The sequence below is a fragment of the Salmo salar genome, chromosome 15, assembly GCF_965601325.2.
Source record: "Salmo salar chromosome 15, fSalSal1, whole genome shotgun sequence".
Taxonomy (NCBI): Eukaryota; Metazoa; Chordata; class Actinopteri; order Salmoniformes; family Salmonidae; genus Salmo; species Salmo salar.
Window position 1 is genome coordinate 87,605,758 of NC_138305.1, and position 27,830 is coordinate 87,633,587.

Genomic DNA, 27,830 nt, shown 5'->3' on the forward strand with positions numbered 1-27,830 from the left:
TCTCACAGGAAAATGCTTGTGTAGAGCACTATCTTCATGTTGTAGCCTACGGTAGGCCTATTTATTATGCAAAGTTGCACTTTAATTGTCTTCTATCTGCAATAAGTAGTAACATCACCCAACTAAAGACCTATGTTGGGAAAGCCAGTTAGGCATATATATGTGGACACCTCATGAACCTGTGCCAATGGCGTACCATAGGGATTCGTCATTAGGCCTACATTCGATTTAGGCCAGCATTATTTGTTAGGTTCATGTGATCAAGTATACACTTATGGCTTCTCACAATAGTATATATTTTTTAATTAAACTAGGCCACCGAGCAGTAACACCATCAGCCCATAAAAGGTAACTTTCATTTCCAGCAAGACAGGATTGAAACAGGCCCTGTCCACCGGCACATACGATGAAGAGTCGGGAAAAAATACCATCCCCCTTTTTTAATAGTGATCTTAATGGTTTGCAATAAATTCCCTCTTCCCATTTGTAAGATTAAGTGGAGCTTTTCACTCCTGGTGGTCTTTCTTTTAATACCTCTGCCTTTGAAGATATCACATTCTGAGGGAGTCAGATCTACATTACAATTTTTTTTATATTTAAATAGAAAAGAACAAGCAAAAACCTAAATTATAAAAGTTTATTTTAATACCATTGTTACACAATTAAACAGGTTTATAAAGTAGTGTTATTCAGTTAGGCATTTATTCTGAAGTCAAAGTGGAATGTTTTTCATAAACTGCAGCATTGCAAATTCTCGCTACTTCACACACATGTATGTATGTGAGTATAAATAGTTAAACTGCAGCTCAGTGGTATAATACATGTATCCTTAGATTTTTCATATTGTGAAAAGCAACTCAATAAACAAGACTTGTAAAACCGTAAGAAAATAACACTGGATAAAAAGTGACTCTTGGGTGTTGTCAGACATGGGGCAACCCCACATCACTGAATCATAGGTTCTCCCATTAGTGTCAAAGCACACAGACACACTTTTCCTCATTGTGTTGTATGCCTTATTCACTGTCAGTCATCTTCCTTGCCTCTGAGAACTCAACATACAGCAGTCAGAACTATGCCAAGTAATTTCATGGTTCTAAAAAGGCAAGCTTATGCAACACACAATTAAATAATAAGTTCCACATGATTAAAGTGACATCAAAAAGACAGATCATAATTTTAAAATATAAAAGGAGTGTCAGTTGAATAAACTCAAATATAAGAGTGCTTATATACTGTACAAATGGTACAATAGGCCTACAGAAAATGATTACATCAGACACTAATTCGCATTGAAGGCCAAGATCAAACATTACCAGAGATAGCCATCTTCATTGGGTCCTTGTACCACTGGATTTGTTCCATAAGGTCAACATGAGCAACAGTGAGAAGCTACAGTGAAATGTATATACATCTGGGGCAAATACTTGTCTGCAAGGTTTCAACTGGACCCTGTAAACTGCTCATTCATTATCAAATGTGTGTGTATGTGTCTTTGTCTGTGTTGTGTGTTTGTGCTTGCATGTGTATCTTGTACACATTTGTGCGTATGTTCTTACCATGTGTGTGTGTGTGTGTGTGTGTGTGTGTGATCCTCTTTTTGTGCTCTGACCAATTGTCTGTGGCCATGCTGTGAGTTAAGTGAGCCTGTTTGTGACCAGCATAATGTGATGACGCCTATGGGAAGGGACAATGCAATGCTCTCAGATGTCAGTGGTCTCCAGAATCCTTGGCGTGTCCATCTCCCTATTGGTGCAGTGCTTGCCGTTGCTCTGTCCATTGGCTCGGTAGTGTACACTGCCACCTGGCTTAATGATGGTGTCCTCCTCAGAAGCGGTAAGCTCCAGGCTGACTGTAGCGCGACTCGTCTCGGTCACAGAGGAGTTGATGTTGTAGTGGGAGTAGGAATCTGTCCATTTCCACACCAGCTTGGTCTGGGCCCATTTCCTTCTAAGACATGCCTGCACCTGTGGAACCAAAGACAGAGTGGTTTAAGAGCAACATAAATGCAAGCTTGAACCTTATCAGTAAATACTGGCAAACAAATATATAGAGAATTACTGAATGACAATGATTCTACTTCTAAATGAAAAGATAGACTGAGGGTAATCATCAGCTATTTAAGAAATACTGGCACTTACCTCTGCATTGCAAAAGCAGAATATAATTGCGACCAGGAGTCCCTATAAAGGAATAAATATTCAGTGAATATTCCTCCAGATGAAACATTCTGTAATGGCCTTATATCGCTTGTGGATATTGGGTGGTGAAAGGTTATCAGATTTGCTTTTAATAAAAAAAACACCCATACCTGGAAATGTGTGAAGATGTTCATGGTGAACTCGTAGATGGCCCTGGCTTTATGTCCCTCTGGTCTCCAAGGAACCAGGATGAACTGGGCTCCCAGCAGAGGTATCAGGATTAGAGTGGCTCGCACAGCCTTCATATAGGCATTGGACTGTGCGCTGTGGGTCACCTGCAGCTTGGTGATCAGCACACGCACTATGTTGAGTAGGAAGAACAGGTTCACCTGGAAACAGCCAGAGGGAAGCAGAGGAGGAGGGATCGAGTTTGAGCACGCTGTCCACTTTGGTTTCTATTTTTGTTAGATATTTTTGTTTTGGTAGTGCAGACTCACCAGCAGGGCAGCCTGGAAAGGACCATGGATGATGTAGAGCAGGTGTGTGTCGGAACTGATCCAGCATCTGGGAGACATGGAGAGACGAGGCTAAACTCAACTGAGACAGTCAAATAAGATCCTGACCTTTACTGGGACACAAGTATTGTAACTGACAGGATGCAGCGTACGATTGCAGCATGCAGTGCACTGTCAACCTCTGCTATTATTGTGCACAGTAGCATATTATTCAGAGGGAGGAGTTGACACATTACCTGTCATCATAGAAGACCCCGCGGGCCACAGCATGTGTAATGGCAGGAATGATGGGGAAGCCTGGGAGAGAGACAGGAGTCCATGGCTGCAGTTCAAACGCAAAGTAGACGGCCCTCAGCCCTAAACCCTCAGCCCTTGAATGACGTTTTACATCGTTACATTGGAGTGTACCTTAAATGTCCCTTGCCCAAGCGAGGGAGAGAGAGGCAATGTCCTTGGTGAAAATCTTGAAGTTGAGCTTAAAAACAACCAACCTAAAGCTATTAATGTAGGCAGCAAGCTAACGTAACTAGCTAGCACTCCTGTCAGGTATCTAGCTACAGTTACCCATAGCTGGCTAGCTAGTTTTATAGTTTGGTCATTTATTCCAAATCATTTTCAGAATTCCCAAAAATGTTTATGAAGCTAGCTACATTTTATAGTCTCATAGTGAGGAGCCTAAGCCAATTTGAGCATTATTCCCATTTGCCAATGCTAAAATCAAATAAAATTGTAGTTGTCACATGCCCGAATACAACAGGTATACAGCAGTTGACATACCAGGCAGTGACGCAACTAGTCCGGATGCTATCAATTGTGCAGCTGTAGAATTTGAGGATCTGAGGACCCATGCCTAATCTTTTCAGTCTCCTGGCATTGACGTGCCCTCTACACGACTGTCTTGGAGTGTTTGGACCATGATAGTTTGTTGGTGATGTGGACACCAAGTAACTTGAAGCTCTCAACCTGCTCCACTACAGCCCTGGCGATGTAGTCCATGATCATCTCCTTTGTCTTGATCACGTTGAGGGAGAGGTTGTTATCCTGGCACCACACTGCCAGGTCTCTGACCTCCTCCCTATAGGCTGTCTCGTCGTTGTCGGTGATCAGGACTACCACTGTTGTGTCGTTGGCAAACTTAATGGTGGTGTTGGAGTCGTGCTTGGCCATGGAGTCATGGGTGAACAGGGAGTACAGGAGGGGACTTAGCACACACCCCTGAGGGGCCCCCGTGTTGAGTATCAGCGTGTCAGATTTGTTGTTGCCTACCCTAACCACCTGGGGGTGGCCCGTCAGGAAGCCTAGGATCCAGTTGCAGAGGGAGGTGTTTAGTCCCAGGATCCTTAGCTTAGTGATGAGCTTTGAGGGTACTATGAATAGCATTCTCACGTAGGTGTTCCTTTTGTCCAGGTGGGAAAGGGCAGTGCAAAGAGATTGCGTCATCTGTGGATCTGTTGGGGCGGTATGCAAATTAGAGTGGGTCTAGTGTTTCTGGGATAATGGTGTCGATGTGAGCCATGACCAGCCTTTCAAAGCACTTCAAGGCTACAGAAGTGAGTGCTACGTGTCGCTACAGGTCACAATATCATCTGTATATATATTTTTAGCAACCGAGCTTAATCATTTTGTTGATTAAATTTGACACTTCGTGGCCACCGGAGTTTGACACGTGGCTACAGTTTGTAGTCACATGTCAACCCCACAAGTGATTAAAGTTCTTCACTCGCTTCCTCAAGCTAAATCGAGGGCCGAGGGGGCAACGTTTGTGAATTTAACCTCCACTTACGTCGGCAATCAAACTGCATCTGGTTTCGACGGGGATTCCCCCAAGGGAAAGTGGCAAGCGCAAGGGCTGAGGGGGTAAAATGAACTTGTTTGGACTGCAGCCCAAGACTGTCATGAGCTTCCATAAGGCCTTCTTAGATGACATGATGCATAATATAGAGATATGAAAGCATAGAAGAGATATTCAACATTGTGCTAGGGGAACAGGATGCTGAAACAACAATGAATTTCAGACAGCGGAGCAGAACATACAGCAGTGTGACAAAGATGCAGTCAGTCACTCACCCCAACCAAGGACATAATACCAGCCCAGCTGCTGCTCTCCCACAAACACAGAAATGACGATGAGAGTGTGCAGGTAGATCCCCTCACACAGCATCCAGAAGTAGTTGGAGCCAAATGTATACTGGTTCAGGACTGTCAGAATCTTGCATCCAATCTGAGAACAGCACAGGGACAACTTTCTGAAGTTGTCACCGTCACTCATTGCCACACATTGTGGAGTGTAGCACCTCAAAATTGCATCTTCACCAACTTCATGAGTTCAACCAGTAGCCATTCATGTTCAGAGTAATCCCCCTGATGTCAGAGGTGTACATTACTTACAGGGTAGCTGGCCCCCAGCTGCTGGTTGTTGGCTACAGAGAGCCAGATGACGGTGCAGATGGAGTTGAAGATAAAGGACAGGAACATGTTCTTATGGAGGGAGATCCTCTGGCAGCTCAGACTCCTAATGGGAGGATTAGAACAGAGGGACACAACTCAAGAAACAAGTGGTGTGGTATGGTATGTGTAGGTCATAGGATAACTTTCTTATTTTTCACTTTTCCACTTCATGGTGTAGCACTAGTAGTCAAATGTTGTGAATTCAAGTTGGCAATGTAGGAAGAACCAAATACCTTTGTTTTAGAATAGAGGGCTCTGTGTGTAGTTAGAACCAAATACCTCTTGTCACGTCCTGACCAGCAGAGGGAGTAATTGTATTAGTTTTGGTCAGGACGTGGCAGAGGGTTTGTATGTATTTCTACGTTCTGTCTAGTTTAGTTTTTCTATGTTTAGGTTTGGGTGTTGGACTCTCAATTGGAGGCAGGTGTTTCTAGTTGCCTCTGATTGAGAGTCCTATATATAGGTGTGTGTTTGGTTTGGGTTTTTGTGGGTAGTTGATTTTGCACTGCTGTATGTAAGTACTTAGCCTGTAAAACTGTCGGTCTGTCGTTCTCTTTTGTTTATTGTTTTTCCCGTGTTCACGTTTATTTAATAAATTATCATGATGAACACGCAACCCGCTGCGTATTGGTCCACCTTTTCTGACAGTGATTTTAACATATCGTCAGATGAAGGAAAAGACTGTTACAGAACTACCCACCACAACAGGACCAAGCAGCGGAGGAAATCTGGCGAGGACCGGGGAACACGGCTGGTAAAGGAGCCCGAGAGGCAGCCCCAATATTTTTTTGGGGGGGGGCACAAGGGCAGTTTGGCGGGGCGAGGATGGAGCCCTAGGCCAGCTCCCCGTACCCTTTTTAGGCAGAGACGAACTGGACAGGTCCCGTGCTTTGGGGTGATGGGTACGGTGGCGAGGCCGAGCATTTTCAGGCCAGTACGCGCAGTACCAGCGCCCCGCATGTGCCAGGGGAAAGTGGGCATCCAGCCAGTAGGGGTGATGCCAGTCCTGCGCTCAAGACCGCCAGTTTGCCTCTACGGTCCAGTGTTTCCTGCTACACGCACGAGCCTTGAGGTGTGTGTCTCCAGGCTGGCACGTCCAGTACCAGCCCCACGCATCAGGCTTCTAGTGCGTCAGCCCAGCCTCGCCAGTCTGGAGCCACCGGAGCCGCCCGCCAGTCTGGAGCCGCCCGCCAGTCTGGAGCCGCCCGCCAGTCTGGAGCCGCCCGCCAGTCTGGAGCCGCCGGAGCCGCCCGCCAGTCTGGAGCCGCCCGCCAGTCTGGAGCCGCCAGAGCCGCCCGCCAGTCTGGAGCCGCCAGAGCCGCCCGCCAGTCTGGAGCCGCCAGGGTCGTCAGCCAGGCGAGCGCAGCAAGTGTCGCCCGCCAGCCGGGCGCAGCCAGGATCGCCCGCCAGCCGGGCGCAGTCAGGGTCGCCCACCGGTCCTCCGACGCGGCCAGGGGCGCCACCTAAGTGGGCGCCGTCGAGGGTGGAGCGGGGTCCACGTCCCGCACCTGAGCCGCCTCCGATATAGGTGGGTTGGAGGGTGGGTGTAGCACAGTGCCGTCGTTGACGGCAGCCACCCTCCCTTCCCTCCCTTTAGTTTAGGGGGATGTTTTTGTCTTTTCTTTTAGGTGCATTCAGGGTCTGCACCTTTAGGGGGGGGGGGGGGGGTACTGTCACGTCCTGACCAGCAGAGGGAGTAATTGTATTACTTTTGGTCAGGACGTGGCAGAGGGTTTGTGTTTTGTATGTATTTCTACGTTCTGTCTAGTTTAGTTTTTCTATGTTTAGGTTTGGGTGTTGGACTCTCAATTGGAGGCAGGTGTTTCTAGTTGCCTCTGATTGAGTCCTATATATAGGTGTGTGTTTGGGTTTTTGTGGGTAGTTGATTTTGCACTGCTGTATGTAAGTACTTAGCCTGTAAAACTGTCGGTCTGTCGTTCTCTTTTGTTTATTGTTTTTCCCGTGTTCACGTTTATTTAATAAATTATCATGATGAACACGCAACCCGCTGCGTATTGGTCCACCTTTTCTGACAGTGATTTTAACATATCGTCAGATGAAGGAGAAGACTGTTACACCTCTGTTTTAGAATAGAGGGCTCTGTGTGTAGGAAGAACCAAATACCTCTGTTTTAGAATAGAGGGCTCTGTCTGTAGGAAGAGCAACACCAACAGAATCACTTTGATTCAAGGATGTAAAGTGAAAAAGTACACTAATGTGACAGTCTACCGTTGTACTCTGAATATCTGCCTCAATGGGTCCATGGAGGAAACCATGAATGACTTACTTGAAGTAGGAGAAGATGCAGAGTGAGATGATGAGGGATACCACAGACAATCCATGTCCCACAATGGCCAAGTAGTACAAGCTGAAAGCAAACTGGGAAAGAAGGGAATAAGGAAGCATTAATTCACTTCTTTAACTAAGTGGACACAATAGAGACGTTGACAACAACAATCACTAAATTGACTAATAAAAATGGTTTAGCCACTGTCAGAATTGATAAACTACTTGGCTTAGAAGTATACCATCAGTTTACCCTTGGTGTACATCTGACACTGAGTGTAATTGGACCAAATACGGTTGCTCTCAGGGTGACGAAACCACTGTCCATCCAAGTTGCACACTTTGGTCGCTTTCTCTGTTTGAATGGACACAGGGAGAGGACGATGTCACAAAACATTTCAGCTAGGGCATCATCAGTAAAGATCAAGTCAGTTGAATTGTGATTGAATGAGATGTGTGGCTGACTGGCTGGCTCACCTGAGGGGTCAAAGTCCTGGAAGTAATCAGGGCAGAGCTGCATGGCCGTGCCAGGGGCAGAGTCACTCCAACACAGCCATCCGTCCCATGTGCGGTTACAGAATGTGCCTGCAGGGGGCGAAGAGGGAGGAGCAGCTGTTTGCAGTGTATTATAGTAATGCAACCATTTCATTTTTCAAAAAGTTTAGGTTCATTGCATTAGTGAACTCTGAACTGTGTATTATATCATGAACATATACAGGTAGAGTGACATCTGGTAGTTATATTAGTGATTAAAGAACAGTTCTAATAACCTAGGTATAAATCTTTTACACTTATTTTAAAATATTGTGTTGGGTCGTTTTCTAAGACAAACTGAAAACAGTCTCTTATTTCCTGTGAATGTGACGCAAAAGCCAACAGAAAAATGAAAAGCAGATGCAAACCAACACCTAAAATGTCCCTTCAAAATGATTTGTATTAAACATTGAATATTGTATCAATACTGTACATTAAAACAGCTGAGAGAAACAGCTACATATGCAAACACACATATCACTTTAAATACATTCCTAGTAAACAATACAAGGATGTCTGTGTCCAGGTTGTTGTATGTAGGGAAATGGAGCGCAAAATAGCATTTCAAAGGCTGTTATTTACTGAGCTCCAGTAACGGAAGCAGCTTGGAGACAAAGAGCACTTCCCTCCTTTCAGACCTGAGGGTAGTCACTTCCCTTCTCCCTATTTCTCTCCTGACCTGCACTACTCCTCCACTCTTATTATGATGAGTGTGTATGTGGCTGCATGTTAGTGGCGGTCAGTGCCATTTATTTTGATTATTAGACTGTATTTAACCAGGAGAACCCATTGAGACCAGGGTCTCATTTCCAATGGTGCCCTGAGAACAACAGTGAGCAACAATTCAAGCATGATCACTACAACATTACAGTTAAACTACGGTCCGTTCAAAGGGGCAGTAGAAACAAATAAACTCAGCAAAAAAAGAAATGTCCCTTTTTCAGGACCCTGTCTTTCAAAGATAATTCATAAAAAAATGAATAACTTCACAGATCTTCATTGTAAAGGGTTTAAACACTGTTTCCCATGCATGTTCAATGAACCCTTAACAATTAATCAACATGCACCTGTGGAACGGTCGTTAAGACACTAACAGCTTACAGATGGTAGGCAATTAAGGTCACAGTTATGAAAACGTAGGACACTAAAGAGGCCTTTCTACTGACTCTGAAAAACACCAAAAGAAAGATGTCCAGGGTCCCTGCTCATCTGCGTGAACGTGCCTTAGGCATGCTGCCAGGAGGCATGAGGACTGCAGTAGTGGCCAGGGCAATAAATTGCAATGTCCGTACTGTGAGACGCCTAAGACAGCGCTACAGGGAGACAGGACGGACAGCTGATCGTCCTCGCAGTGGCAGACCACGTGCGACAACACCTGCACAGGATCGGTACATCAGAACATCACACCTGCGGGACAGGTACAGGATGGCAACAACAACTGCCCGAGTTACACCAGGAACGCACAATCCCTCCATCAGTAATCAGACTGTACTCAATAGGCTGAGAGAGGCTGGACTGAGGGCTTGTAGGCCTGTTGTAGGTCCTGGCTGGTCCTCACCAGACATCACCGGCAACAACGTCACCTATGGGCACAAACCCACCGTCGCTGGACCAGACCAGACTGGCAAAAAGTGCTCTTCACTGACGAGTCGTGGTTTTGTCTCACCAGGGTTGATGGTCGGATTCGCATTTATCGTCGAAGGAATGAGCGTTACACCAAGGCCTGTACTCTGGAGCGGGATCGATTTGGAGGTGGAGGGTCCGTCATGGTCTGGGGCAGTGTGTCACAGCATCATCGGACTGAGCTTGTCATTATAGGCAATCTCAACACTGTGCGTTACAGGGAAGACATCCTCCTCCCTCATGTGGTACCCTTCCTGCAGGCTCATCCTGACATGACCCTCCAGCATGACAATTCCACCAGCCATACTGCTCGTTCTGTGCGTGATTTCCTGCAAGACAGGAATGTCAGTGTTCTGCCATGTCCAGCGAAGAGCCTGGATCTCAATCCCATTGAGCACGTCTGGGACCTGTTGGATCGGAGGGTGAGGGCTAGGGCCAATCCCCCCAGAAATGTGCGGGAACTTGCAGGTGCCTTGGTGGAAGAGTGGGGTAACATCTCACAGCAAGAACTGGCAAATCTGGTGCAGTCAATGAGGAGGAGATGCACTGCAGTACTTAATGCAGCTGGTGGCCACACCAGATACTGACTGTTACGTTTGATTTTAACCCCCCCCCCCCTTGTTCAGGGACACATTATTCCATTTCTGTTAGTCACTTGTCTCTGGAACTTGTTCAGTTTACGTCTCAGTTGTTGAATCTTATGTTCATACAAATATTTACACGTTAAGTTTGCTGAAAATAAACACAGTTGACAGAGGTCGTTTCTTTTTTTGCTGAGTTTATATACAGTCAATCAAAACAAGTACAGTTTTCATTGGTCAGATTTTTTTATCAGAGCCCTGAATTTACCTTTAAAGACCAAATAATGAAGTTTTAGAGTGACCTGTAAGTCATTCCAGGACGGAGAAGCATAGTAACTGAAACTGTCTTCCCTAACTCAAAGGAGACACTGGAACCTTTAGTACCAACCAGTCTTGAGAGCGAGTCTTATAGCTACTATATTTCCAATTTAGTGAGGTGAGGTAATAAGGGAGTTCCTGGAGAAGTGCTTTATATACGAATAATAGCCAATGTTGGGGTCTTCTGTTAGTCAGAGACTCCGAGCCAACAGAAATATATAAGAGACATGATGCGTACCGAATTCTCACCAGTGATAAAACGCAAGGCTGAGCGGTAGACTGAATCCAGAGGTTTTAACAGGCTGCTGGGTGCATGTAGATCGTGTCGCCATAGTCAATTACTGGGAGGAGTGTCTTCCTCTTATTTTCAAAAGTGAGACAGGATTTATTTCTATACTCGCAACTTTGTCAGCTTATCAATGTGTGTTTTTTTAAAAGGCCGGCTTATCGTCAATCAAATACCTAGATAATTATAATGGGTGCTTAGCTTAATTTGGACTTATTTTAATGTACATATATGCAGGTCTTTAGGATACATTTTAATGAGACCTGGAGAAAAATATAAAAACGTTGTTTTATCAACATTGTAGCACTAATTTAAGATTGAATTTAATCAAAGCCAAGCTGAAAGTTGTGAATGGCCTGCTGCACTGAGGGGACGGGAATACGTAACTGTCATCCACAGAGATGTAAGCCCCAGTTGTTGTTGTTGGGGGACAAACCAAAATTATGAATGTAAATAGTGAACAGTAAGGGCCTAGTACTGAGCCTTGTGGCACTCCTTTGGTTATGTTAAGAAAATTAGACTGAACTCCATCAACAGATATACACTGACTTCTGTCGTGCAGGTCATTTTTTAACCAGCCATAGGTCTCTTGGTCTAGACCAACTTCGGATAGCCTCCGTAGCAGGAGTGCATGATAAACTATATCGGATACTTTCGACAGATTAATAAAAAAGGCAGCGCAGTGCTCTTTCCTGTCTTGTGTGTTTATGTAATTTAAGACTCGAGAAGCAGCGAGATGGTGCTGTGACCTGGCCTAAAGCCTGACTGGTGAGCATTCAGAATACATTTTCTAAAAAGGACCGCATTTGAGAATTTACCAAGAGTTCTAATATTGTCGCTAGACGTGAACGTTTTGAGATCAGGCAATAATTATTAAGATCGCAGGGATCACCACCTTTGTGGAGCGGGAGAACAAAAAGGGCCAACTTCCACACCTTAGGAATAATACCCAAGAGAATGGCTAGATTAAAAACATGTCAAGGGCTCCAGAATCAGGCATGTGTCAAGCATGTCTGTCCCAGTGGATTTTTTTACACAAATAAAATAGGATTACTAGGAAAAGTTCTGGACGCTAACGGATTATTTTCATACCATAACTGCTACACAGGGTTGGGAAGGGTTGCATTCTTTATTTATTTAACAAGGCAAGTCAGTTAAGAACAAATTCTTATTTACCACGACAGCCTACCAAAAGGCAAAAGACCTCCTGCGGGGAAGGGGGCTGGGATTAAAAATAATTATAATCATTTCTAAATGTAATACATTAGTTACTAGATACCAGTCCAAAATTGTAATCAGTAACATAACTTTTGGATTACCCAAACTCAGTAATGTGATTAGTCAGTTACTTTTAGATTGTTTTCTTTTAATGACTCTTAGGGGAAAGTAAAAAAGATCCATCAAACGCATTTAGTGTGTCATCACATTGGTCTCTGACTTGTGGTTAGACTCACTCAGGTGGAACAAACTTAAACTTGTGCCTTTTTTCAACGCTGAATTGAATGTCAGAGGACAAAGGTATCATAATGTATTTTCTCTTTTTTCGCTAACATCCTTTCTGAATTTAAAAGTAATCTAGGTTTTTCAAAAGTATCTGCAATCTGATTACAATATTTTTGTGGGTAATGTAACTGATTACAGTTAGTTTCTTTTTAATAACATGCAATCAGTTACTCAACCAACCCCGCGTCTACACAACCTACATCGTTGTCACCATATTAGCTAACATCATAGTCAACAGCGAAACTAACGCGTTAGTAAACCTACAACCCAATCCATGTGTACAATCACGCAGTAGTGTACAGCAAGTAGTTACACCGTTGGGGCCCAGTGGCAATAAATTAATAAAAAATTGCCACTGTGTTGCAGTGTTGGATAGCCTTAGCCAGCTAGCTAACATTTTAATAGCATTCCTCTCTGTTTAAGTCAGGTTGTTGAGTAGGCTAAATTTGCTGCATTAGCTAGCTAAGTAAGTGAAAGGTAAAACAAAAAATGTAATGAAATATAACTAGCTCTCTCTCTGCTGCTTTTCCTTAATTTTTTAATACAGGAATTTGTTCAAAACTGTACAACTATTGTCTTTCTCTCTCTTTGAGTCAACTACTCACCACACGTTATGCCCTGCAGTGCTAGCTATTTGCAGCTTATCCTTTCAGTACTGGATGATTTATCTGATCTTTTGATTGGATGGACAACATCTCAGTTCATGCTGCAAGAGCTCCGATAGGTTGGAGGCCGTCCTCCGGAAGTCATCATAATTACTGTGTAAGTCTATGGAAGGGGGTGAGAACAATGAGCCTACTAGGTTTAGTATTGAAGTCAATGTACCCAGAGGATGGAAGCTAGCTGTCCTCCAGCTACACCATGGTGCTACCCTACAGAGTGCTGTTGAGGCTACTGTAGACCTTCATTGCAAAACAGTGTGTTTTAAATCAGCCATTTGGTGACTTGTGAATATATTTTTATTATAGTTTTTATTAGAGCCTCCACAGGTGCATGTGTGTGTGGGGGTGCATGTGTATAGTGCCTCACCATCTTCATTGTGTGGTGGGTCATGAAGAATCTTTAGGTAGCACTCAAACTGAGCTGACAGAATCTGGCTGCGTGTCACTGTCGTTGACACAGGGTTGATAGGCACCTCTTCTGATTCCAGCACATCTTCACAGTGGCACACCTATTGGATATGTTTAAGGGCCCCTTTTCAGTTTTTAATATTATAAAAGACATCACACACACACACACACACACACACACACACACACACACACACACACAGAGTAGTTGCGCTCTCTCACCTCAACTCCCAGGAGTAGCACCGGAAGCCATAGTGCTAGGATCCTCCACATGGTTCTATATGGGACAAAGAGAGGTGTTGCCAGTGAGCATCAGTGAACTATGGCGAGAGGAATCACAAGCATGGAAATAATATAGAGGAGCGTGTGGCTGTATTTCTAACTTTGGGATATACTTCATGTGGTTTGGTTCACGGTGGGGATTAATTGCAGCAATAGCTCCCATTTGAAATGGACCACTCAACAGTAATTGGCCATACTATGAGGAAACAACAAAAATACTTGTTTGTTCATGATTCTACTGTCTGTCTTTGCACTCGCTGAACACGCAGCGCAGTGTGTACAAGTGTCTCAGAACAGGATGTCCACCCTCAATAGGAGGTCACAGCAGTCGTTCCACTCAAGGTCAGGGAACATGCATATTTACAATACCAAGCAGGATGTTTATTTGATTATGGTTGAAATTTGAAACTGGAAAAACGTGAAGTATAACACTAGTCGCCCATCATGAAATCCAAATGTTAATTGACTAACCCAGTTTAAAGCACAGTAAACTTCCTGTTAAAACAGGAACATAAGTATGTTGATTTTTTTAGTACTACGCGACATGAAAACATATTTTTAGTGAGTTATAAAACATGAGCAAAGGGAGAGAAAGACAGGAGGAAAAGAGAGAGGATAGAATATGGAACACTGTGGAGCTTTGGGTGAAGACCAAGGACAATCCACAGAGGCTTATGATTGGCCCAGAAATACAATACACTGGTGTAGTGTATACACTCTTAAAAAAAAAAGGTGCTATCTAGAACCAAAGGGTTATTCGGCTGTCTCCATTGGAGAACCCTTTGAAGAACCATTTTTGATTGTAGGTAGAACCCTTTTGGGTTCCATGTAGAACCCTTTCTATAGGGAAAGCCAAATAACCCTTTTTTCTAAGTGTGTATATACAGTGCATTCGGAAAGTATTCAGACTCCAACTTTTTTCACACTTTCCTCATCAATCTACACAAAATACCACAATGATAAAGCAAAAAAAAAAAAAAAAAATACTTATTCAGACTATTTGATAGGAGATTCAAAATTGAGCTCAGGTGCATCCTGTTTCCATTGATCATCCTCAACATATATTTCTACAAATTGATTGGAGTTCACCTGCGGTAAATTCAATTGATTGGACATGATTTGGAAAGGCACACTATATAAGGTCCCACAGTTGAGAGTGCATGTCAGAGCAAAAACCAAGCCATGAGGTCAAAGGATTTGTCCTAGAGCTCCGAGACAGGTTTGTGTCGAGGCACAGATTTGGGGAAGGGTACCAAACATTTTCTGTAGCATTGAAAGTCCCCAAGAACACAGTGGCCTCCATCATTCTTAAATGGAAGAAGTTTGGAACCACCAAGACTCTTCCTAGAGCTGGCCGCCCGGCCAAACTAAGTAATCGGGGGAGAAGGGCCTTGGTCAGGGAGGTGACCAAGAACCTGATGCTCACTCCAGAGTTCCTCTGTGGAGATGGGAGAACTTCCAGAAGGACAACCATCTCTGCAGCACTCCACCAATCAGGCCTTTATGGTAGAGTGGCCGGATGGAAGCAACTCCTCAGTAAAAGGCACGACAGCCCATTTGGAGTTTGCCAAGAGGCACTTAAAGAACATGAGAAACAAGATTCTCTGGTCTGATGAAACCAAGATAGAACTCTTTTGCCTGAATGCCAAGCGTCACGTCTGGAGGAAACCTGGCACCATCCCTACAGTGAAGCATGGTGATGGCAGCATAATGCTGTGGGGATGTTTTTCAGCGGCAGGTACTGGGAGACTAGTCAGGATCGACAGAAAGATGAAAAGGGCAAAGTACAGAGAGATCCTTAGCAAAATCCTGATCCAGAGCGCTCAGGACTTCAGACTGGGGTCAAGGTTCACCTTCCAACAGGACAATGACCCTAAGCACTCAGCCAAGACAACGCAGGAGTGGCTTTGGGACAAGTCTCTGAATGTCCTAGAGTGGCCCAGCCAGAGCCCGGACATGAACCCGATCGAACATCCTCTGGAGAGACATGAAAATAGCTGTGCAGCGACGCTCCCACCCAACTTGAGGCTGTAAACGGCTGCCAAAGGTGCTTCACCAAAGTACTGAGTAAAGGGTCTAAATACTTATATGATACAGTTTTATATTTGCAAAAACAAAACAACTCATTATGTTGTATTGTGTGTAGATTGGTGAGGGGGGAAAAAACAATTAAATCCATTTTAGAATAAAATAACTTAATAAAATGTGGAAAAAGTCAAAGGGTCTGAATACTTTCCGAATGCACTGTAGGGTCCTCGCTCTTCAATGACTTATCACCTGACCAAAGTCCCAAAGGGAGACACAGGGACATGGTGTCACACGTGTTCAACAGTGTTCTCATCCAAGACTATACAACACCCTTTCACAATCAAGCCACGTTCCCAATCCCTTTACATCTATAAAACTACTATTTGCCTCCTATGCCAAGGAAAACAAACTATAATGAGAACTGTAATAACAGTCCGGTTGTTATCATAAACGGAGTAGTAATGAGCAGAATATTACATTCTGAGGACATCAATTCATCAGATGAGAGAGACTGCTAGGCCTGTGGGGAAGAATGTCCAACAGAAAATTATTCCATGGAGGGACATATTTCCATGGAGGGACAATTTTCAGGTTGTTCTCCATCATCTAGGGTTGTGTTTCCATGGAGGGACCTAGATCAGTCTATCATGTGAGTGACACCCTTCACTTTCTCCTTTTATGAAGGATAAAGGTCATCAGCAAACATCATGATCACACAACCCTAGATGATGGAGAACAACCTGAAAATAGTCCCTCCAACTGTCCTTTTGATGCTCTAAAGCTCTAGCATAGTGATCAGTAGATTTTCTGCCAACAACAGTTTTTTCCAAGAGGAACCCTTTTGGGTTCCAGGTAGAACCCTTTCTACAGAGGGTTCTACATGTAACCCAAAAGGGTTCCCCTATGGGGATAGCTGAAGAACCCTTTTACACATCCCAAGTAGCTCAGTTGGTAGAGCATGGTGCTTGCAACACCACGGTTGTGGGTTTGATTCCCATGGTGGACCAGTATGAAAAAGGTACGGAAATGGATGCACTCACTGTAAGTTGCTCTGGATAAGAGCATCTGCTAAATGACTAAAATGTAAATGTCAGTGGATTTTCTGCCAACTACAGTTAAGTACGAAATACAATGCTTAGTTGAGTAAATCTTGTAAAAAAAAAAAGTGTTAACGCCACTGTAGTTTGTCTGTGAACAAAGCTGATATTGTGTCATTGAATATTAGTGTCAAACAAGTCTGGGATTTTTTTTCTTTTCAATTTCATTTGGCACTATGCTTTGCCACATTAAATTAGCCCAATTAACAAATATTGATTCAAACACATGCAGTGTTTGCTATCAAAGCATTTGAATTCCTGTAGACCGGACAAAGAGGCCTAATTAGGCTATGAAAAATATCAAGACCAAGAAAGAAACTGCAAAAGAAAGCCTTAATCAAGCGGTTTCATTTGTTGCCAGAAACAAAGCCATGACTCATGAGCTACAACAGCTTTGGGTAGAGATCCATTTGTCTATTGTTATTGTACTGTTCTATGTGTTTGTTGCTTTGATGTAGAGAATCGAGGAAGAACGGAAAACAAAAGATAGAGGCCATGCTGTGATTGTGAACACCCTTGACTTGTATAAGGACGAGAAAGATATTACCAGAGGCCACTGCCTCCTATCATTACCCTGACATGGAGGGGAAGAGTAGTCTGTTTGGATATGTGTCTGTGGCCAACACTAATGGTCCCATACTCTGAGTCCGAATCTAGGTTCAAGAGAATTTCAACTCAAAACAAAATACACCAGAGATGGCGTTAAGAAACTCACATCCCTGGTCCAGCATCCTAGGTAATCAACATATTTAAAGATCAAATTGGTACTTATATTAATAGTTGATGCAAAAATTTGATTGACACAATTTACATTGATTTATTCACTGGTTTGCACACTGACATATTTACAGGTATGACTATTTAAAAATTGTAATTACTGCTAGAAACTGTCCCTTGACAACCACTCAGGAGGCTCTTCATAACCACTCAAATAATTTATTCATTCCAGTCCAAGTCTTTTAAGTCTGACTCACAGGATGTATTCTGTGTTCTAAGCTTTCAATGCACTTTTACTTGTTTTGTTTATCTTCTTGGGTTACATATAGCACATGTGCACTTTCATAGATAAATTAAAATGTCCATTTACACTTTCATAAATGTGTATGGGTAGGTTCAGACAAACCTTTCTCATGTTCACTCTTCCTTACATTATTTTCTACCAAAGAGTCCTGCCACTGGAAAAATACAGATGTGGCTGCAGTGTGTCTTCCCACATGAAAAAAAATACTACAGTTTTCTATAGTAAAATGTAGTATACTATACGACACACTGTAGCAATCAAGTCAAATTAAACTTTAATGGTTGTATACACATATGTAGCAGATGTTATTGGGGGTGTAGCAATGCTTACAATGTAGCAAAATGCTTGTAAAAACTACTATCCCTCGATCATGTGTAGTACTTACTATAGAATGTTGTAGTATACTATAGAATAATATAGTAAATACTACAGTATTATCATCAAAAACACACTGTAGTAAATAAAAGTAATGTTTTTTCACTATAGTAAAAACTACAGTATTTCATTTGCATATACCCTGCCCATTCCCCTCCCTTTGTATTGCAATTTGTGCCACCCATTAGTGAGTAACCTAAATGCCAAGTGTGGACCATATATTGTGTTCCCTACAGGTTATAGTTCAGCGCTTCTGCTCTGTTCCGACCCCAGTTTGACCTATCTACAAGTTATGGAAAATGTGCGCTTTTCTCCAGTATGTTTCCTGAAGACACTATAGTAAACACTGCAGTAATGTCCACAAACACACTACAGTAAAAATTACAGTATACTAGACTGCAAAAATAATACAGTAAATACTACAGTCCGCAAAAACACTACATGAATTAATATATTATAAACAAGTATATTTACTACAGTATTTAGTTGAGTTAACTGTAAATACTACATTAAATACTGAGTAAAGTCCACAAAAACACTATGGGAAATATAGTTTTTATACCATAGTATACTATAGTATTTTTTTAATGTGGGTCGCACCGTATATTGAACATCTTGAGTATTTCCGACAGCAGCAAGAGGAGCTGTTTATATTGTGTTGGACTTTTACGAGGGAACTCGAAGTGGATGGAGGGGAAGCAACACGTTTCCCACGATTTCCATTGGACTCTAAAGTGGCTGACGCGTTTGTGAAATGGATTGCCATGAAAATGTCATTTTCAACCCAGATCCTGAAACCTTTTTGTGTTATGATGTGCAGAATCATCCCAAGGCTCAACTACCCCCGTCACGTGGCAAGAAGACCCCTTCTTTATGATTTGTCTAACCTGGCTGTCTTTGACCGAACAATACAATATCATCTTATGGTGTGATTCTAAAACCAAGGTCTCTCAGGAAAGCTTTTCTCATGTTATTTTGTCTCTACCAAGCACCATCCTCCCTAACTCTAAACTGTTTACCGTTTTATTTCACCATTTAAAAAAAACTTGAATCCAGTCAGTTTTATAAATTCCTCTGAGACATCAGACCTTAATGACGTCTGGACTCTAAATTTCCACCCACGCGTTAGAAGCATCTGTAACCCATTTGACTAGGAGAGATGCTAATCATGCATTCCATGTTTTTATGAAAAATATTTGGATTTCCCAGCTCCTTTTTGATGACCCCATGACCCCCGAGAGCAATTCATCTATTTCTGTCCTTTAGGGGTTACATTCTAATGGTGGCTCTCTGGTGCCAATTAGTTGTTTCTTGCCACATGATGGTGGTAGTTTTGATATTTTATTATGATTCCCATTAGCTGTTGCAAAAGCAGCAGCTACTCTTCCTGGGTCCACACAAAACATGACATAATACAGAACATTAATAGACAAGAACAGCTCAAGGACAGAACTACATAAAAAATGTTTAAAGGCACACATAGCCTACATATCAGTGCATACACACAAACTATCTAGGTCAAATAGGGGAGAGGCGTTGTGCTGTGAGGTGTTGCTTCATCTGTTTTTTAAAACCAGGTTTGCTGTTTATTTGAGCAATATGAGATGGAACGGAGTTCCATGCAATAATGGTAAACCATTTGTTGAGCTTAGGGACGACCTCTACACAACTTCCCCCTCTCTTTTGCTAATTGTAGGTCAGGCAGTCATAGCTCACTGACTGTTACTCACTGGGGAGAGGCCTGTTTATTTGTATTTCAAAGGGGCTGCGGAGAGCCTCTCCAAATCCCAGGAAGGATAAAGTATGAGGAGGCCTCTCTTCCTTAGTTGTCCTGGCACTTCCGTCCCCCTCTCACAACAGCCACAGGTTAAAAATACGCCATTGTTACACCTACACAAAGGCAGAGGGTTTTAGAAGAAAATGTTGAACTTTCAACATTGGGTGTTGGTGTCAGTAATACTATATTTTTAACATTTAACTGCCTGAAAATGATTCCCGAAATGTTTTATTATAACTAAAACAGTTCTGTCAAATCAAAATGTATTCGTCATATACGGCGAATACAACGGATATAGACTTTACCGTAAAATGCTTGCTTACGAGCCCTTACCAATGATGCAGAGTAAAAAAATATTTTCACCTTCCAGGAATTGTGTACATAGCCTTGCGACCATGGGGCCGTGCATTATCATGCTGAAACATGAGATGATGGCGGCAGATGAAAGGCATGACAATGGGCCTCAGGATCTCATCACGGTATCTCTGTGCATTCAAATTGACATAAATAAAATGAAATTGTAATTGTATTCGTTGTCCGTAGCTTATGCCTGCCCATACCATAATCCCATCGCCACTGTAGGCCACTCTGTTCACAACGTTGGCATCAGAAAACCGCTCGCCCACACGACGCCATCTGCCTGGTACAGTTAATCGGGGTTCATCTGTGAAGAGCACACTTCTCCAGTATGCCAGTGGCCAACTAAGGTGAGAATTTGCCCACTGAAGTCTGTTACTACACCAAACTGCAGTCAGGTCTAGACCCTGGTGAGGATGACGAGCACGCAGATGAGCTTCCCTGAGACAGTCTGTGCAGAAATGTTTCGGTTGTGCAAACCCACAGTTTCATCAGCTGTCCGGGTGGCTGGTCTCAGATGATCCCGCAGGTGAAGAAGCCAGATGTGGAGGTCCTGGGCTGGCGTGGTTACACGTGGTCTGCAGTTGTGAGGCCGGTTGGACGTACTACCAAATTCTCTAAGATGACTTTAAGAGATTTTTGTTCAGTGTACATCTGGATAGATGGTACTTAAACACATCCAGTATACTGTACATTATATATAGTGTTTGTAGTCATAAATATCATAGATCAAGGGCTTTTAAACCCACCCCTCAGCTGCTCTCAGCCCATCCCACCTACAGTATCTCCGTAAACCACCCCCTTATGATTTTCATGTGCCATATATTTTTCAACTGTGCTGGGATAATTCACATACATTCTGAACCTTTCTAATCACATAGTATCTACAGATTGTAAGTTAAGATGAATATTTTTACATAAGTTATTATATTGTTGATTGACTATGGCTTTCCAAATCTCCCAACAGTGCTATTTGCAGGGCTAGTTTTAGGTAAATGTGATTTTTCAGACACTCCTGAACCTGTGATCAGAAATAAGCTACATAGGGGTAATACCAGAATAAATGATCTAATGATTCTGTTCCTTCTCAGCAAAATCTGCCAAGGTGAGATGGTTGTATGCCCCATACACATAACATTCTATTGGTGGCAAGAAATTTGAATAATAATTTTAATTGAAAAACTTTAAGTTTTGAATAAAGCGTTGTTTTGTGTATCAGTTCATAAACCATGTGCCATGGAATCGGAAAATCCCAAATCTTTTCCCAGCTATTTTGCAACCTGTATTGCGCCACCGCTGTCAACATTTGTCCTCAAATGAAACTGGAAAATGTGTTTATTTTATAATTGCTAATTTTGGTATTTTAATAAAAGGCAGACACACAAGAACCTTCTCCCCCTTCCACCTGCCTCCTCCATTTTTGCAGTAATGCTGCAATCAGTTGGTTTTGATAGTGAACAAAAATCTGGAAATGTTTGCTCTGCACTTGTGACATAACTCCACCATTCCTATTCATAATATCACTTTTTTTTAATAAAGAGTGTTTTTTTTATCAGTATATTTGCGTTTAACCATAATATTTATTCTGTCTTTTCTAGGGGATAACTGGAATTGCAACCAGCTTTGTATGGCTTGTTTGGGTATAACTTTTGTATTACTTTAGCTTTTAGTGAGAGGTTTAATGCTTTAATGTGTAATAATTTTAGACTCAAACTCTTATTCATTATATAAATAGGCATATTTAATTTTGTCTGTCTTACCGTTCCAAATAAAATTATTTTTTGCTCATTTGAAAAACTATTAGTCTGGAGTAAGCAGCGCCATAAGTCATTATGTAAACTGTGATATGACTAAAGAGTTAAATCAGTGTGATTTTTTTTTCCATAAATGGAGAGGTATTGCACTCTCCATGGTTGCAAGATCCTGTTAATTTTTGCTAACTTTCTATTGAAATTTGTTGTAGCGAGTTCATTTATTTTTGGGGGCATATGAATACCAAGTATGTCTACTTCACCATCAGACCAATTTATTGGTAAACTATAGGGTAATGTTAAAGTTGTCTTTTAACGATTAAATACGTAATATGGTTTTAGTCCAGAAAGGCTAGAGGAAAATATCTAGATCCTCAATGAGACTGTGCAGTGATCCAGATTGCAGACTTAAGAGAACTTAAGTCGTCAGCATACATTGACACTTTGGTTTTTAAACACTGGATTTGTAACCCCTTGACATTATTGTTGGAACTGATTTTCATAGTTAACATTTAGATGACCAAAACAAAGATACGAAGACAATGGGCAACCTTGTTTAACTCCTTGACAGTTCAATACTTTGAGAAGTAACCATTATTTACATTGCCTTCAGAAAGTACTCACACACACCTTGACTTTTTCCACATTTTTCTGTGTTACAGCCTGAATTTAAAATTGATTAAACATTGATTTGTCACTTGCCTACACACAATGCCCCATAATGTCATTATATATATATATATATATATATATATATATTATTTTTTATTATTTTTATTACAAATGAAAAGCTGAAATATATTGAGTCAATTCGTATTAAACCCCTTTGTTATGGCAAACCTAAATAAGTTCAGGAGTAACAATTAGCTTAACAAGTGACATAAGTTGTATGGACTCACTCTGTGTGCAATAATAGTGTTTAACATGATTTTTGAATGACTACCTCATCTCTGTACCCCACACATACAGATAATTGTAAGGTCCTTCAGTCGAACTGTGAATTTCAAACAGATTCAATCAAAGACCAGGGAGGATTTCCAATGCTTTGCAAAGAAGGGCAGCTATTGGTAGAGTGCATTTGGAAAGTATTCAGACCCCTTGACTTCTTCCACATTGTTACATTACAGCCTTATTCTAAAATTGATTTTTAAAAATTCCCCTCATCTATTTCATAACGGCAAAGCAAAAACAGGTTTTTGAAATGTTTGCTAATTTATCAAAAATAAAAATCTGAAACATTACATTTACATAACTATTCAGAACCTTTGCTATGAGACTCGAAATTGAGCTCAAGTGCATCCTGTTTCCATTGATCATCCTTGAGATGTTTCTACAACTTGATTAGAGTCCACCTTTTTGTAAATTAAATTGATTGGACATGATTTGGAAAGGCACACACCTGTCTATATGAGGTCCCACAGTTGACAGTGCATGTCAGAGCAAAAACCAAGCAATGAGGTTGAATTCCTTGTTTGGACAGTTTGCACATTCAGATCAAGACAATTGATCATTTAATATCATCACCCCTTTTGAGTTTCTTTGCCCATGACAGAAATATATTGCTCTCTCCCAGTCCTTTTCCACACAACCTCATCTGTAATTGTAGAGTGAGTTTACCTGGCTAAAAGACTCATCGTCTTTTTTTTCTAATCTGCTAAACCACTACAATTATAACTAGCTATACTCATAATGAGGTACAAGTTTCAATTATACATACATACATACATACATACATACATACATACATACATACATGTAAACTTACTAACAAAATGTACCATGATGATCAAGCTGCTAGACACTCTAAATGTATCATACCAATACCACAAGAATCAATACATGACCTCTATCCATGTAACTGTACTATAATTATAATGTATGCACTGCTAAACATACTGTAGCTGCAACTGACTCTCAGTAGACCTCCAGCTGTCTTCCAAAATCCTTCCTGTGAAAGTCTCCCCGATCCCAGATGGGGCTGTTGTCCCTGATACTATCATACCACCTCTGTACCCGTAACGCGCCTTTAGTGTCTTAAAGCACACCTTCAACCACCGATTGGCATGGCCAAAGTAAAGAATTGGTACTGTCCCATGACACGTTTCAATGCTGCCACCCCTCAAGCGCCCAGCCAAAACCCTGTAAGCCTATGGCATGACCATGAGAAGTGCATCCTCTTTTGGAATTCATGGAAAAAGAAAAAAGGACAGAGAGAAAGAGAACAATAAATGTAGTGCTATTGAGGACAAAAAGACCTTAAGATACCCAGATAACAGCAAAGTGTGGAACATAATACTAATGATAATAACTAATTATATCAATAGTGATAATAGTCTAACAACTAATCATCTTCCCAATATTATACCAATATTCACTTGTGAGCTTTACCTTTAACAGCATTGTATGCTGTATGAGGTAGATACTGTATGTACATGAAGGCAGGGTAAAGTCACTAGGTGTCAGGATAGATAAGAGTTGTAGTGTGTGTGTGTGCTTGTATGTGTGTTTGTCTTGTCTGTACGCGTGTGTGTGCGTTTGTAGTGTATGTGAATTTGTGTTGGTTTTGTGTGAGAGTGGCAGTGTAGTGTGTGTGGAGTGAGTGTATGTATACACTTAGTGTACAAAACATTAAGAACACCTTCCTAATATTGAGTTCCACCCCCCCTTTGCCCCCAGAACAGCCTCAATTCATCAGGACATGGACGCTACAAGGTATCCAAAGCATTCCACAGCGATGCTGGCCCATGTTGACTCCAATGCTTCCCACAGTTGTGTCAAGTTGGCTGTATGTCCTTTGGTGGACAATTCTTGATACACATGGGAATCTGTTTAGTGTGAAAAGCCCAGCAGTGTGGCAGTTCTTGACACAAACCAGTCTGCCTGGCACCTACTACCATACCCCGTTTAAAGAAACTTACATTTTTTGTCTTGCCCATTCACCCTCTGAAAGGCACACATACACAATCTATGTCTCAATTGTCTCAAGGCTTAAAAATCTGTATTTAACCTGTCTCCTCACCTTCATCTACACTGATGTATTTAACAAGTGACATCAATAAGGGATCATAGCTTTCACCTGAATCCCCCTGGTCAGTCTATGTCATGGAAAGAGTAGGTGTTCTTAATGTTTTCTACGCTCAGTGTATATAGTCTTGTGAGTGTGCATAGAGTCAGTGCAAGATAGGGTCAGTGCATACTGTACATAATGTGTAAACCTACCTCAACTACTGTATGGACCACAGTACAAAGTCTAATATGACAAAAGGTAAAGTATTTCATGGAAAAGATTCTTTACTTTTACTGACTGATTCCATAAATCACCGTTTTGTTTTCAAGGGATTTTCAAAAAGCTGTCTATTTGTGAGTGATTATGGACTTGCTTATTTTCCCATAGCTGGATCCAAAAATAGTTTTCCAAGCTTGGAGCCATGCCATACTTTTTCCTGGAGGCAAAGAGAGAAAGAGCGATAGAGAGAAAGGCAGCACAGACTGTCCAGAACAGCTCCCCAACACACTGTCCCGACTATCATAACTTATCACTGTGATACCCCCAAACAAATACACTCTGGTTGCACTCCCCCCAACTGTCAGTTTATAAGCCATCCAGTTACTCAAAATAAAAAATAATCCATAGGTAACATGATACCCAGGCCCCCCATTTCCTTTCGCTACCCCAAAAAAGCAGAGGTTAGTTAGGCACAGTGTCTTGGCATGATTGCAAAAGGGTTTTGGACTAAAGTATTAGGCACACAAAACCTATTTATACCACTCAACAGCTGCTTGGCAGGTCCAGCATGTTCTGGGGCAAAGACATGTTGGGGGGCGGGGACTTCTGAACAGCACCATTAAAATCGATAGTTCACCCAAATAAAAAAATGACACATTGGTTTCTTTAACCTGTAAGCAGTCTGTAGACAAGACAAGACCACAATCATGCTTTGGTTTAGTTTCCAGTGGTGGAAAAAGTACCCAATTGTCATAGTTGAGTAAAAGTTAAGATTCCTTCATAGAAAATTACTGAAGTAAAAGTGAAAGTCACAGAGTAAAATAATACTTAAGTCTAAAAGTATTTGGTTTTAAATATACTTAAAAGGAAAAGTCCACCCATACACTACATTTTGGTATTTGTTTCATTAGTCCATTGTTGATATAGTCCCAAAATGTTTTGAATATAAGCAAGTTAAGATATAAACTTTCAAAATACATAAATACAGCTGGTATGAATGCATCATATTGTCTGCATTTATGCATTTTGAAAGTTATACATCTTAAACTTGATTGCTTACATGCAAAACAAATTGCTAAAATATACTTAAGTAAATGTTATAAATCATTTCAAATGTATTATATTAAGCAAACAAGATAAACAAGAAATCGTGCTAACATTTTTCAGATAGCCAGGGCCACATTCCAACACTCAGACGTCATCTACAAATGAAGCATTTGTGTTTAGTGAGTCCGCCAAATCAGAGGCACTTGGGGTGACCACGTGAATTGGACCATTTTCCTGTCCTGCTAAGCGATCGAAATGTGAAGAATACGTTTGGGTGTCAGACGAAATGTACAAGAGTAAAAATAACTTATTTTCTTTATGAATGTAGTGGACTAAAAGTAATCAAAAATATAAATAGTAAGGTACAGATAACCAAAAAACGACTTAATAAGTAGTACTTCAAAGTATTTTTACTGTTAGTTTCCCTGGTCTGTTTCCACATGCTAACATTTTAGCATTTGTGGCACAAGCCCCATTCAAGTCATGGTACTTTCTCACACATGTTCAAAACCATCCTAAAGTATCTCAAATTGATTTGTGAAGCTCAACATAGTCACTTATAGATGTTTTAAATATGATGCACGAAAATGTCTAATATTGGTCCCATGACTTGAATGGAATTTGTGCCACAAATGATAAAACGTTAGCATGTGGAAACCGTGACAGGGAAACTAAATCAAAGCACGGACTGCAGTCATACCTTGTCCATAGAGTGCTTACAGGGTAAGGAAACCCAAATACAAATGTGTAATTTGGGCGAACTATCCCTTTAAAACAATATGCATAAATAGAACAGATCTGGAAACACCTCAAGTTACTTATTGCCAGCATTTGATGTGAACCACTACTCATAATTTGAGTGACACAAAACAGTCACATGTAGTTATGAAGGCACAACAGTCAAGGAAATTAATTTCATTTCACATACATCACTTGTTCATAAAAAGCTAATTTGTTGCACTAACCACGTACGTCCACACGCACGCGCACAAACACGTACACACAATTACATTTTGCAACTTTAAATTCATGCACTCCGATTCCCAAACAAGGCAACCAACTAACTGGTCTGGGCTTGTTTATCACTCAACATGCTTTGGTGGAGTTATTCGTGCATTAATGCCCAAATGTGCTTTAATTGTTTTTACTAATTTACATTTTTTTTTGTTTATAAACAAAAATGTTCCATTTACTTAAAAGAACACTAAATTCTTGAAGTTTCGCTGGGCATACATACAGTAAGCTACTGATAGGCTACGCGCGTTGCCTATCTATGATTTGAACTCGTGAGACAATCACAGTAACATAGATGTCACATTCTGTAGCTGGTAAAAAAAAAAAAAAGCTATTTATGTTACAAGCAAAAACATTTAAATCTAACATAGACATACTCTTGGAAAATGTGCAAAAATACCTTCAGAATTTGTTGGATGCTCTAACTACTTTCCAAATCTTCCCACCTTCACATGTTCCAGTGTAAATGTGTCAGGCACTGCGTCCAGCCCGCACCAACGCATTGAATTGATAACCGCGGATATTGAGGGCGGTCCATCTCACGGGCAAT

At 41.5% G+C, this 27,830-nt stretch overlaps 1 protein-coding gene across 4 annotated transcripts; it reads right to left on the reverse strand.

The window, feature by feature from the left end:
- Window positions 1-623: 623 nt before the first annotated feature.
- Window positions 624-27,819, reverse strand: LOC106572364 (calcitonin gene-related peptide type 1 receptor). 4 transcript variants are annotated; one of them, XM_082962115.1, is made up of 13 exons: window positions 27,681-27,819; window positions 13,528-13,582; window positions 13,265-13,406; window positions 7,868-7,975; window positions 7,644-7,745; window positions 7,392-7,483; window positions 5,045-5,168; window positions 4,724-4,877; window positions 2,893-2,953; window positions 2,639-2,705; window positions 2,312-2,530; window positions 2,142-2,183; window positions 624-1,967 (listed from the first exon to the last, which is right to left on the reverse strand). In XM_082962115.1, exons 3-13 carry the CDS (start codon window positions 13,286-13,288, stop codon window positions 1,704-1,706), a joined length of 1,257 nt encoding a protein of 418 aa, XP_082818241.1. In that variant the 5' UTR covers window positions 13,289-13,406; window positions 13,528-13,582; window positions 27,681-27,819; the 3' UTR covers window positions 624-1,703. The 4 variants fall into 4 exon arrangements, with proteins under 4 accessions (XP_082818241.1, XP_014001906.1, XP_082818240.1 ...); XM_014146431.3 differs by having other exon boundaries at window positions 7,633-7,745; XM_082962114.1 differs by lacking the exon at window positions 13,265-13,406.
- Between the last annotated feature and the right edge of the window lie 11 nt (window positions 27,820-27,830).

Coding starts and splice junctions, on each gene's coding strand:
- LOC106572364 (XM_014146431.3), bottom strand. CDS start 13,578: ATGTGGAGGATCCTAGCACTATGGCTTCCGGTGCTACTCCTGGGAGTT. Junction 7,976..13,264: donor CCCACCACACAATGAAGATG/GTGAGGCACTAT, acceptor CGCCCCCTGCAG/GCACATTCTGTAACCGCACA. Junction 2,706..2,892: donor GGGGTCTTCTATGATGACAG/GTAATGTGTCAA, acceptor CATGTCTCCCAG/ATGCTGGATCAGTTCCGACA.